Source organism: Phragmites australis, chromosome 1, assembly GCF_958298935.1.
Source record: "Phragmites australis chromosome 1, lpPhrAust1.1, whole genome shotgun sequence".
Lineage (NCBI taxonomy): Eukaryota > Viridiplantae > Streptophyta > Magnoliopsida > Poales > Poaceae > Phragmites > Phragmites australis.
The window spans coordinates 53,271,563-53,285,496 of record NC_084921.1 but is presented as its reverse complement, the minus strand read 5'-3'; the positions used below and the strand labels follow the sequence as shown (position 1 = coordinate 53,285,496).

General features: G+C 44.1%; 2 protein-coding genes across 2 annotated transcripts; both read left to right on the top strand.

Moving 5' to 3' along the window:
• Positions 1–932: 932 nt before the first annotated feature.
• Positions 933–5,429, top strand: LOC133927387 (stearoyl-[acyl-carrier-protein] 9-desaturase 2, chloroplastic-like). Its single transcript, XM_062373842.1, has 3 exons — positions 933–1,280; positions 3,638–4,136; positions 4,454–5,429. The coding sequence occupies exons 1-3, from the start codon at positions 1,156–1,158 to the stop codon at positions 5,012–5,014; spliced, it is 1,185 nt and encodes a 394-aa protein (XP_062229826.1). The 5' UTR covers positions 933–1,155; the 3' UTR covers positions 5,015–5,429.
• Positions 5,430–8,347: 2,918 nt separating this feature from the next.
• On the top strand, positions 8,348–13,027 carry LOC133890901 (probable auxin efflux carrier component 5a). Its single transcript, XM_062331527.1, has 5 exons — positions 8,348–9,188; positions 9,651–9,736; positions 10,136–10,293; positions 12,553–12,629; positions 12,722–13,027. The coding sequence occupies exons 1-5, from the start codon at positions 8,473–8,475 to the stop codon at positions 12,792–12,794; spliced, it is 1,110 nt and encodes a 369-aa protein (XP_062187511.1). The 5' UTR covers positions 8,348–8,472; the 3' UTR covers positions 12,795–13,027.
• Positions 13,028–13,934: the final 907 nt, after the last annotated feature.

Sequence of the window (13,934 nt, the reverse complement as noted above, 5' to 3'; positions counted from 1 at the left end):
CGTGAAAAACGTACTAGTACAATTTAATCCCCTTCTATAGTTCTTAAATGTTATAGGAACTTTGCATGACTTTGTCCCGCTTAAAAAAAGGAACTTTGCGTAATTCGTCTAAAATAATTGGCACGACAAAGAAAATTATTTACAGCTACTCGACAAGTTAGTATCCCCAACCATATTTCTTCATGCTTCATATGAGCCTATCACATGCTATCCAAGATTTATTGTCTAGTCATGCACTCAAGTAGAGTTTTTTTTTATTTTCAAACCTTTTAAATTAAACTTTTAAAATAAACATTTTCGAATCTAAATCTTTTGGCTACGCTGGCGTGATCAAACCTTTGGCGGGTCAGCCCATTTAGCCTGAAACAATATTTTTTGTAATTTAGAAGACAAGGGTTTTTTTTAAAAAAAATTATTTTAAAAAAGGTTCAAACATAAAAATGCTGTAAACCGTCAAAAGCATGCATTTAGATATGACGAAAATATCTAGTAGGATCATTACAGGATTTGATACTTTTAAGGTCACGATGGTTTGGTTTTCCAATAAGCAAAGCCGTATGCTTTGCTTTCTTTATTCCTACCCAAAGGAAAACGAGGTTTAGACTCCTCGAAGAAAAGAACAATTTGACTACTTGGACAAATGACGAACGGAGAACGAGACTGCGACCGAACGGTCTGCAGCACTTAAGTAGCACTCTCGTGTGCTGGTCTCGGATTCGACCTCCGTTGGAGGCTAATTTCGGTGGCTTTGTGACCGACGATGTAGCGAATGCTCCGTGTAAGAGCTAATTTACACATTTATGTCTAAGCTTCTTTAAAAAAGATAATTACTTATTTATCAGTCTCAGAAAGTGACAATTATTACTAAATATAAAATACGAGACTTCGTGAGTCTATACGCTTCAGAGCAGGATGTGGATGTTAAATAGAATGTCACCGAAGCCCGGAGAGAAAAAGACATAAATACGTGGCCCGTGCACAGTCGGCACTCGTTGCTCTGCTGCGCTCCCAAAACCCCGAGATCGCACGAGGCAACGCGCCAGGACTCCATCTCTCTCGCCGGTAGCCACCACCACCACCCACATCCCAATCTCACGAGGAGCAGCCCACCGCCAGTGCCCCTCCCAACACCGGCAGCTTGGCGGCGGCAAAGCGATGGCCTCCAGGATGGCGCTCCACCCCCACGACGTCACCCTACGCCTCTCCCCTCCCATCGCAGCGCGCCGCCGCCGCCGAGGCAGCGTCAGGGTCTTCGCCGTCGCCTCCACCCCCTCCACCAAGTAAGCCGCCCGCGGCTGGTCTGCCCTCTTTGAGTTCCTTCCGTTGCTAGATTGGTTTCTTGGATTGGATGAACCGCTTGCTCTGTCTAGCGGCGCCGCGTCTTCGTCACCACGCAGGATTTAGGCGCGTTTATTGTGGATTGGTAATCCGGGCTTTGTCGCTGCGTCACTCGCGCAGCCGCCCCCGGTGCTCGCAATGTTGGATCAAGATTTATCTCTCTCTCTCTCTCTCTCTCCTCTTCTTCCTTCTGGGTGCCTGCCTGTGTCAGGCTTGTCAGATTCGTCCCTGTTCGCGACGAGCCCCCCCCCCCCCCCCCCCGCGTCTCGGTGGCGCCAACGTTCGCACATGGGCGCTGCATCCCGTTGTCTCCTCAGATCAGGCGCAAAGGTTGCAGCTTTGCCATTTAATTCTGCATGGGTAGGCCGTTTTCTCTGTGCGGCTGAACCGGGACCGGCGTAGTCCCGGCTCCTGAGCAATCGGTTGCTTTGCCGTCAACAGCAAGCGAAGCGTACCCCTTTCCGTTGTGTCAGTCCTTTTCAAATTTATTTTGATGCCGTATTTCCTCGGCATTAAATTTCCCGGGACCTTCAACTTGTCCCGGAACCCTTTTTGTGCGTCCTAGAATCGTTGCAGACGTGGTACCATACCAGCTTTCAGTTGCAGTGAACAGTGATGTAGCTGGTGTACTGGCTATGGAAATCGGTGGTACGTATCAGGTTCAAGAACCTGTAATCATGGTGTAGCTTACTTCACTATCGGTTAGCTTGCGTTGGAGACAAAGATCTGAGTTAGAGTGTCTCCCATCGTTGTTAGCTCCATTTGGTAGCCCGTGGTCCGTGCCATGTTCTCAGTATGTGGAATTTAATTTGATTTGCTCACCAGTACCACTGGGCTCTTAGGTTGCTGGCTTATGTCAGGTCTATGTTGTTCATCTGCTTGGGCTGATGGGGTTTGTGAAGTCAGTAACTACAATCTAACATTGGAATAAGACTGACTGATTGTGCCATATGCCCATATCATAGGAATATTAATTCGTAAATAGAAGCCCATCCAGGTTCCATGCTGGGATAAATTTATTGTTTCTTTCATAGATACTGCTATGTGAAGTTTATCTAAGTGGATTTTCCAGTTCTAACTTAATCGAACCTACTTTGAGCCCACGTGTAGGTTTTTGTGTTAGAACTGGCTGGAATGTTAGACAAGCATAGCTGACTGGTTGATCATAGTTGCACCCAGTCTTATTTCTACTTCTGCAATTCCTTTTTGGTTTCTTTTCGTCTAGGATATTTTGCTCGGTGACAGTGATATCAAGTTGATATCAAGTGCTTTAAGACACATCAAGAAAGAACTAATTATGAGAATGCTATACTTGCATTGATACATGTACATGGTGGGGATCACATCATAATTTGTATGGGATACAGCATGTGACTGTAGTCATGTAGTGTGGATAAGGTCAATGATATTAGCTACTAACTAACTGCATTTATATGCATACCTGATAATCTCTGGAGGCTAGAAGCCTAAGTACAATCTGGTTATTTATGCACATTCTACTTCTTTTGTCAAAATATAAATATTATGACCATAACTGATTGAATTCTTAAACCTTTAAGGAAACCCCCCAAAAGATCATGAGGTTGACCTAGTGGACTACCTTTGCCAGCCTATGTAAATTATTACGTGTTAGCTTTTGCTTACAGCCATATGCTAAGTATTAGGTCATGCCACCCTCCAGTATATTGGAAAACTCTCCTGCATATGTAAAGCTGGATTTCAGTTTTGATTTCATGACTTCTATTCATTATCTATTTTCAAGCTTTTGCACATGGTCTTCCTTATGCCGTACTCTTTATTTCATACAAATGAGAAAAAGTATGACTATTAATTTATCGGTACTCTTTATTTCATACAAAGGAGAACAAGTATGACTGTTAATTTATCGGTGCAGTTAGATACATGAACCATGTGTGTGCCTCTGTTTATTATTCTGCTGTGCCATACACCCCCATCCTAGATACATACCTAACATAAGCCAGCAAAGTGGTTTGAACATCTGAATGCATATAAATACGCTCATTGGAAACAAACTGGAGAGTAGTGATGATAATCATTACAAGTCGGCTGGGATTTAGATGTGCTTTGCGGTCATGTTCATTAGTGGCTTGAACTGAGCTTATAATCTGACTGTATATTACAACCACGATCTCACTTGTACCAGAGTTGCCACCTGTTTGAACCACATTCACATCTGTCTTCTCTTATAGTCTAAATTTGTTCCATAATATGCGCAAAGCGAGTGATGGAGTCATCATGTAACTGGTAATTGATCTACTTTTTTATAAATTTGTTCCAGGGTTGACAGTAAGAAGCCATTTGTTCCTCCAAGGGAGGTACATGTCCAGGTTACACATTCAATGCCTTCTCAGAAGATTGAAATATTCAAGTCTCTTGATGACTGGGCTAGAGATAATATCCTGACGCATCTAAAGCCAGTCGAGAAGTGTTGGCAGCCACAGGATTTCCTCCCTGACCCAGCATCTGATGGATTCCATGATGAAGTTAAGGAGCTCAGAGAACGTGCCAAAGAAATCCCTGATGATTATTTTGTTTGTTTGGTTGGAGACATGATTACTGAGGAAGCTCTTCCAACATACCAGACTATGCTCAACACCCTCGATGGTGTCAGAGATGAGACAGGTGCAAGCCCAACTGCCTGGTCTGTTTGGACGAGGGCATGGACTGCTGAGGAGAACAGGCATGGTGACCTCCTAAATAAGTATCTGTTCCTCACTGGGAGGGTGGATACGAGACAAATTGAAAAGACGATTCAGTACCTTATTGGTTCTGGAATGGTAACATATTTTTTTCTTACCTATTTAACGTCACATGGTTTAGAACCTTGACATGTTCATTCAGCTGTTCATGCTTCTGAAGTGTTTCTCTTGGCTAGTTGAGAGTTTGATTCTTCATGAAGCTCTTTTGACAGCGATAGTAACTCAAGATGCCATATACTTTTCGAGCAATTTTTCTTGTGTTTTTTTCAAACTGGTTCAATTTTCAATTTTGTATAATTCTCTTTCGCTCAGTTTGAACTGTTGAAGATTTTTGTCTGCCTTGGCTAATAACTACCTAGAACTAATGTGTACTTTCTTCACTGTGACCTTTTCAGGATCCAAGGACTGAGAATAATCCTTATCTTGGTTTCATCTACACCTCCTTCCAAGAGCGGGCGACCTTCATCTCACACGGGAACACTGCTCGCCATGCCAAGGACTATGGTGACCTAAAGCTTGCACAAATCTGTGGCATTATCGCCTCAGATGAGAAGCGGCATGAAACTGCTTACACCAAGATTGTTGAGAAGCTGTTTGAGATTGACCCTGATGGCACCGTGCTTGCTCTAGCTGACATGATGAAGAAGAAGATCTCAATGCCTGCCCACCTGATGTTCGACGGGCAGGACGACAAGCTATTTGATCACTTCTCCATGGTCGCACAGAGGCTTGATGTTTACACCGCCAGGGACTACGCGGACATCCTTGAGTTCCTTGTGAACAGGTGGAAGGTGGTTGACCTGATCGGCCTGTCCAGCGAGGGGCAGAAAGCCCAGGACTACCTTTGCACCCTTGCTGCAAGGATCAGGAGGCTGGATGAGAGGGCCCAAAGCAGAGCCAAGAAAGCTGGTACAATGCCTTTTAGCTGGGTATATGGTAGGGAGGTTCAACTGTAAGCATCGAACGCCATTGTGACTGCTTGAGTTCCAGCGTGCCATCTGTCATGCATCCTGAGACGCATCGCGAAGGCAAGATCTGGTGTGCCTCATTAAATAGTTCTTCAGGTTGACCAAATGGGCCGGGAGCATCCGTTCGTCGTCGGTGTCATCTCTTAGAGCGATAGGGAGATGTCAGTCTGTGTTCTAGCTTTCTTTTCTGCTTTGATGTACGACTTCAGGCGGTGTGTTTCAGTATGCTATTTGTGTTGTTCAGATCTGTTAAAATTTTGTGAGGTATGAAGTGCTGTTACCTCTCATCTGTAACCCAATGGGCCTCATTGCCCTGAAATATCCAATGTCAAACATATTTCAGAGTTTCAGCTGAAGGCCACTGATAAAGGCATCAAGCTGCGGCAAGTTAAAGATGTTGCAACTTTTTTGCTCCAACCATGTAATGTAACTATGTTTCTTCCTGCAGATAAGCGGCATACGATTCATCCATCAGTTCATTCAATGGTATTTTAGTATCTGCATAAATCAGTCGTTGCGATCTTGCTGCACTTGCTGCATTGAGAGATGTGGCTGAATGGACGCCACATTGTTAGTACACTTCAGAGGTCGACAAGACTGGTCTGTGGAGGAGAATATCCGATCAAAATGGTGCCATCACACTACATGTAATCTCTCTCGCTCATGTGCTTGTGCAGAATATAATACAGATGGTTAATATACGAAATGGTCTGCCAAGATCATATGCTCATGCTCGTCAGTTGAGATTCTTGTCCCTTCGTATGGCAGCCATATACACTGTACAAGTTGAGGAGAGCCCAAAACTGCTTCTGGCCATTCAATCTTTCCATTTGCAGCAATTGAACTCTGCTTGCGCCACTCATTTACATTCTGTTTTCAGCCCATGAGTGGTCTATGCCTTTGTTCCAAACCAACGGCTGCGAGCATTTATCAAGAAATGCGAAATTTGAATTCTTTTTGCGATAGAAGTTCCAAACTGTTGGAAAATTAAGAATTCAATGTAACCAACCTGAATTTGTATTTCATAGTCCATCCAATCAGATACTCTAAATGACTGTATTGCACCTGACAAACTATTTGTTAGCAGCCACTGGCAGGTGGGCTCCACCAGAGGGCCATTTCCAGCCCGCCTCTCAGAATGTATATCTGACAAAAATAACTGATAAACGGAACAAGAGGAACAATTCCGCTGTGTGATCGTGCTCTGAAAACAAATGAGAGCAGAGATGACATTTCCTGTTTGCACCAACACTGAATGAGCCTCTGCTCATGGCGAATTCTGACGCATAGCATGCCCGCTCGAGGCAAAATTCCGTCTGCCACCTGAGAGGAAGACATTGTACCAAGTTGCAGCGAGCATTTGCAATTGCATATGTATTCGCGTGATCGCATGCAAGGATGCGGATGAAAGTAGCAGATGATCTACGAGACATCGAGATGGATTGGAACGTTTCATGCGTGATCAGATGTTTCAACTTGCTGATCAGTGTGGCCTACGCAGTGTGGCCTACGTGCGTCAGCAATTGGTTCGATGCATGTATGTATGAGGGGATTAATTCCCTAATCCTCTCAGATAAGGGGAGTGGGAATGTATCATGTGGACATCGCTAGCTAACTCTAGTCCATTTACTGAAGGATTAAGTATTCTGATGGCATAAAGAAAAAGGGAGAATTTTCCCAGGAAAAGAAAGGAAGAAAAAGGGTGAATGTTACGTTGGTTTCTGAATTAGGTCGGATGAATCATCAACATTAGATAATTAAAATGGATTGCAGGGAAAAAGGCTTCCTTTTTCTGATATTTCCGTCTGCCTGCAGATGCTAATCCATTTATGCTTTGCTGTAATCTGTGCTCTGAATGCACGTGCACTTTTATTTTTAAGTTGACATTCTATTTTTTAACTATTAATTGAGTAATTTAAGTGTTTTGTCTGGCTATAAGCACGAATTATCTATGCCATAAATATGGGTGTTGCGATGCTCTTGAAAATTTGATTCTGATCACTATTTTTTTTAGTAGCCTTTCAGTCAGGAGTAAATGTTGTTTTGAACAGCGGCACTATCTCCAAAACGCAACTTTGATTTTTTTTTATATTTGTCCTCAATCCTTTGTTTACCCTAGAAGTACTCCATCTATTTAACAATGTAGTTTTGAAAAAGTCATAAAAAATAAACTTTGATCGTTAATTTTTATTATAATATATTATCAATTACTATAAAAGTACTATAAAATATAAATCTATTAAAATAAATTTTATATACTAAACATGCACATGCGTGCATTAGAGTGTTAAAAGCTGAAACACATAGATAATGGTAGGATTTCAGTACAGTTCAAGAACAAAAAATTTCAGTAGGAAGTGCACAATCACCACAATGTGAAAAATCATGCACGCACGCACGCACGTACACCGGGTGGTCTCGCCACTCTGAGACCGAAAGCTAGCGAGACACCACACATGCATGCAAGGACTTGGCTTTCGGCCAACTCTTTCTTTCCCTCGCACACCTGAATTATCCTGTCTCTGATCTCCTGTCTTTTTTTCTTCCTAATTAAGCAAAAGCAATCTCTCTCTCTCTCTCACACACACAGGCGCTCAAGGTTTCGCTACTGACGAAGAGGAGGCAGCTCTTAGACGGCGACCAATGATGGAGCGAAAAATTGTATATAGAGAGAGAAAAGGGCCGGCATCTCTCTCTCCTGGCTTTCTGCCTCCTCTGCTCATTTGGTATTTGCTCTGCTCTCCAAACACAACTAATTTTGCCACCCTCGTTAAAACGGTATCTCGTTTGAAAGCAAATTATTCACTCTCCTTTCTCTTCAGCCCAGTCATTAAATTACGAGATAAATAATATAAATAGAATCTCACAATAGTCTTTCTAAATATAAGTCTATAAAATTTGTTTACACCTCGCTTAGCCACCACCGTATTTAGCCACCCACCTCCCCTCTCCTCTCTCGCTCTCTCGCCGCGCGCACCCATGCATGCAAAGTTAAGATCCTCCCTTAACCTAACCGTCCCTTCAACCTCCCACTACTCGATCAACGTAAAATCCGAATCAAATCGAATTAAGCCTCTATATCTCCCCATCACATCTCTAACCCACATCGCTTTCGATCGAGCATATTACTAATCCCGCCGTTCATTTCAACGGCCACGCGCAATCCGACTCACCCACCCAGATACTGGCTGCTTCATGGACGTGACGTGTCCGCGCGCTCTCCCACCTCAGCTGCTGTAGTTCGCTCTCTATAAAACTACTCATCCTACCTCTCACATTGCACATCCATATCGATCTCTAGCTCGCATTTTTACTCGACCGCACTTGTGGTTTTGCACGATCTCGTGTCGTTAGATAGCTTCGCTAACAAGGTGGCTGCGAGTTCATCAGCTCGCTGCAAGCTAGAGAGAGGAAGAGTTAGCTAATTAAGGAGGGGATCGAACAAGATGATCGGGTGGGGCGACGTGTACAAGGTGGTGGCGGCGACGGCGCCGCTCTACTTCGCGCTGTTCCTGGGGTACGGGTCGGTGCGGTGGTGGCGCATCTTCACGCCGGAGCAGTGCGACGCCGTGAACCGCCTCGTCGCCTTCTTCGCGCTGCCCTTCTTCACCTTCGAGTTCACGCTGCACACCGACCCGTTCCAGGTCAACTACCGCGCCGTCGCCGCTGATGTCATATCCAAGATGGTCATCGTCACCGTCATCGCCGTATGGGCCAGGTTCATGAGCAAGGGCGGCTGCGCTGTCAGCTGGTCCATCACCAGCTTCTCCCTCTCCACGCTCACCAACTCGCTCGTCGTCGGCGTGCCAATGGCTCGGGCCATGTACGGCGAGTGGGCGCAGCAGCTCGTCGTCCAGCTCTCCGTGTTCCAAGCCATCGTGTGGCTCACGCTCCTGCTCTTCGTGCTCGAGGTCAGGAAGGCCGCCATCGGCATGTACGTCGCCGCAGACGTCCCGGACTCATCCTCGCTACCCGACTCGCCGGTCAAGGACGTCAAGGCCAGCGCTGACGCCGTCTCCGTCGCGGTCGAGAGCATCGTGCCGGTCGCCGGCGGCAAGCCGTCGCTCTGGGCGCTAGTCAAGGTGGTGGCGCACAAGCTGGCGCGCAACCCCAACACCTACGCCAGCTTCGTCGGCATCACTTGGGCCTGCGTTGCCAATAGGTATGCAAACCATATATGTACACACGTATCTATATGCTGATATCGTAGTTGCACCACCAAGAAAAGGTTGATTAACTAGAAATTAAACTACCCTGTACATACACTAATATAATTCAGCATCGCATGCAATCTACGAAGACATATATATTCTGTGTGCAGTAAATTAAGTGGAGCCGGTGTATTAGCTAGCATAGCTCGCAGTGTTTATCCGTATAGTATCATCGTGCACGGGTAGCCAGCTGGTAGCAGAATTGTGATTCTGACGTGTAGCACACCTGGCGTACGTACGTGACACTAGATATACGCATGCATGATGTGCCTAAGCTACGCTGACTCCACATGCATGCAAGGAGAGGCCGGCCGGGCATCTAATTTTTCTAATCAAGTTTTATTTAAATCATGTGTGAGGTGTATACCAGTCAGAATTTACATGGAATTTTGATTCTGGAATTAATCAAACAGGCTGCGCATCGAGCTGCCGAGCGCCTTCGAGGGCTGTGTGCTCATCATGTCCAAGTCAGGCACCGGAATGGCCATGTTCAGCATGGGTGAGTACTGAACGACCACTGAGTAGCTAGCTAGCTGCTCAATATGTACACACGTATACTAATATCTGGAGTGCGCATTTTATAAGATTTAATTTAATTAGACTAATTAACTTTAAGATACAAATGAGCCACATGTTCAGGCTTTCAGAATATCGTATGCAGGAACAAAACACATATCCAAATTTTATCGTACCGGTAGTACTAGCTAGCAGGGTGTCGGATTGGAATGAATATCAATGGACCTGTCAGGATTCTTTTTTCTTTTGAGGGCAACCTGTCAGGATTTCTCAGTCAGCAAGCTACTAGCAAGTAATGGTTAATCTCAACCAAGCAGCCCCAGCCACGTATAGTGATTAGTGATTGATAACTTCTTGACGGCACGTCGCTTTTGCGGTGCAGGATTGTTCATGGCGCAGCAGGAGAAGGTGCTCGCGTGCGGGCCGAGCTTGGCGGCGCTGGGCCTCGTGCTGAAGTTCGCCCTCGGCCCGGCCGCCATGGCCGTCGGCTCCATCGCCGCCGGCCTCCGCGGCGACGTCCTCCGCGTCGCCATCATACAGGTACCCACTACCTCCTCCCTCCCTCCTTCTGACCGGCTGACTCGCCCCATGCATCTATGCTTCTTACGTTTGCAAATTACCTCTGTGGATTAGTATGAATATGGGCAACAAAATATGATGGCTGATTAGCTAGCGATTAACCTCAGGCTTCTGCTGTTGGTTGCTACGTAGAGTTGATGGCATGATGATGTCAATCTAACTACCCTCTTTAGGGCATGTAATCTAAAATATTACTTTTACCACCACTTTAGACCAACGTCTAGCTCGAAACTTTACTTTTGACAAAAATGTCACTTGACGGTTCCAAGCGTTGCACGACCGATTGATACATGCACACAGCCAGGTCTTTTCAGTTATTACTTCCTTTTGGATATATATATTAATTTTACTTTAGGGGAAAAATTGAATTCACAAGGTCATCCATCAATCCATCATGATTGCATTTCACCGACATTAGATTGCATCCACAGAAAAATATCATCACAAGCCGCCCGATGATTTATGTATAGGCGTGCAAAGTTGGAGAATAAAAGTCACCGCGTGGTTGCCCTAAGAAGCAAAAGCAGAGCTAGCTTGTGCATATGACTGGCAATGTCACGACACAAAAGGAAAAAAGGATACCTGATCAAATGGAGGATCTGATGTGAAAACCACACTTCACTGAAATAGTGAAATCTACGAGAGATTTGAGTTTAGCTTGTCAGCACCAGGACAGCAAATCACCATTAACTTTACCCACTTGGGCTTTAAGACCAACGTTGCTTGCACAGACATAAACAATAGTAGTTGTTCTCATCACCATTTTATTATGGTCTCTCTAGGTTATCCTAATATTGTTTAAGAGCATTCATGATTTCATATCATTCAGAGGCAGCCATCAAACACTAAACCATGCATTGATCCTATTCCAAGAGCATGGAACACACTAACAGGTAGTGCTGTTGTTGCCCGAAAATGTTCGACACCACTTCAGGGTAGTCTCTTGATAAACTTATCCATAGAGTGGATTGGCCTTCAATGGGCCGGTGCAGCCTCACTTTTCTTACCAATGGAAGTGCATATCCCTATTGGTTCGTCACATTTTGACCCCTGCCAAAGATACGACAGAACATCATTGATATCCATCTCGAATTAATATAATCGACCAATCTAAATCTGGTTTCGGCGATTGTCTAGTACGAGTCAGGTTGTAATGGTCTCAACCAAACTTTCCTCCTTAATACAAAGATATGTAGTTCTCCTACGTATTCTAGAGAAGAAATCTCGAATAAAAACGTACATAGAGCAAGGAAACTTTGTTCAAACAAAGTTCAGCATGCGCATTACACCTATGCAGCACATCTGGTTTTGGCATGTTCTAGAGCCTGTCCCCGCACGACCGCAGTCATCTGCTAAACAAAATGCCATGCCAAAAGCATCGGCTCAGGAAGTCATTACCAACCACTCGTCAGATGCTTATCAGCGCATAATGATATATTGTTAGTTAAACACCAGCACAATATATTAATATTAACATATGTCAAGTTTGACAACATAATTCTACTGAAGGTTTTAAAACTCACTAGTTGCTGTTGTGGAGCTTGCACTTGCAAGATGCACCAGGCCAGACATACTCATCATGTCAAGTAATGCGCATTTCGCTGGAGATGACCTCAACTGAATAAAAAATATAGGGTGTGCTTTCTGGGGGAAGCAAAGTAATACTGGTGTGGAACACGGTTAAATAACAGAAGAGAAATAATTTGGTATGTTTGCCGTCTGACTGATGTCTCTGTCATTCCTTCATAATACCCCATGTAACCACTTCTAGTCCTATATATAATATGATCAACAGGTGCAAATTAAAAGTGTTACCGGTTTTGCCTTGGGGTGATAGGAGCTTCTAAATGGTCAAGCTAAACATTATTTCCACATGCCATACTGGAGGTAACCAGAGGAGCGTTACTTCGAAAGTAGCCCTTGGAACAAGTGTTAGCTCAAATCTAGATCCCAAGAATTGGAGGTCCTAAGGGTTCAAGATGACAGGAAGGTTATCAAACAGACAATAGCCACATAGTAGCTGATGCTAGGGTGGCGTAGGTCCGATCTCAGGCATCAAACAGAAGTTATTTTCTATTATTACAATACAAAGTTCTAGAGAGTAATATTGAGAGCATGAGAACTTATTATCAGTGTGTAAAATATTAAATCTTGACATTGTGTTTCAGCCCGAAATAAGGAACTTGTGCCTAGGCTAACCTTTGTATGAACATTCTGCAGGCCGCGCTACCTCAATCCATCACATCGTTTATATTTGCAAAAGAATATGGGTTGCATGCTGATGTCCTTAGTACAGCGTAAGTACTTTGATATGGCTACAGTTTGCTACTAGTTGAATGCATGCTCCTGAAGACATCAATTTCTTATATTTTGTCACTCAATTTTGCAGGGTTATTTTTGGGATGCTTGTCTCCTTGCCGTTGCTAGTCGGGTTTTATATTGTTTTAGAGCTAATTAGGTAGATGCAGAGAGTCGGATGCATAAGGCAAATGTGTTATTCCCTTGAAGCTGCCCAAACATACATACTGACAACAAGTGCTAAGAAATGCCTCTTACCTTCATTCCTCATTGCATAAATTGCAAGGGGAGTTATTGAGTACTATGAAATACTTTTTAACAGATATTATGCAAGAAGAATGTTTATGTATCCTGTTATTCAAATGATTGTGTAACAAGAATACTTGATTTTCGGTTTGATGCCACCAAGCCAGTCCAAGAAGAAAAAGATGAATATTTAACAAAACTAAATTAAGTAATTTTCTTCCTTGAAAACGTATCAGAGGTGAAAACTGCAAAACAGGATTAAAAAATCTCCAACAGTGTTACCTCCTCAGTATACATTTGATTATATTGCCTAACTCTTCCCCCCGATCCTCCTGCGCATGGTGCCCTGCCTGCATAAGTCATTACACAAAAGAATATAAATTAATACCATATGAATTGAAGAAAAAAGAAGGAACAAATTAAGAAATCGCATTAGTTGCTCATGTGCAAGCACATGTCTGCATGCCTACTTCCTACCCACACTATCCCCACAACTCACAAGCAAGCATGAAAAGATTGAAGTAAGTCTATTTCGTGACATGCAGATTATCATTTTCACTCTGTTCTCCCCCTTATTGAAGAAGACTGGTTTTCATGACAAACCATTCGCAGCTCTACGATCCTGTAATTTAGGCCCCCACAAAAGTCTTCCACCCCATCATAGCTGAGCCAACAATCTCTCAAGCTCCAGCATATCGTGGTCTTTGTTTTCCATGAATCACTTCCTAGTATGCTCCTCATGGATTCAATGTAAACCTGTACTAGAAACATCAAATTTAGAACATATAAATTCTACAATGTCAGTCTATTATAGACCGACTAGGATCTAGCGATCTAGACATGAACAAGAGAATCCAAGGAGAGGAAGAACAGCACGAGGAAGACGAGAACGAGATGCCGTGGGCGATGTCCCTTGCTACCAGTTCAGAACTCACCAACTCACGCATGCCAGCCCAGTTATAACCCCCGGCCTGGCCACTCCACACACGCCACATGCACACCGACTCTTTCCTCTTCACGCCAGAAGCTATCTCACTTACATTCGGGTCCCACCTTCG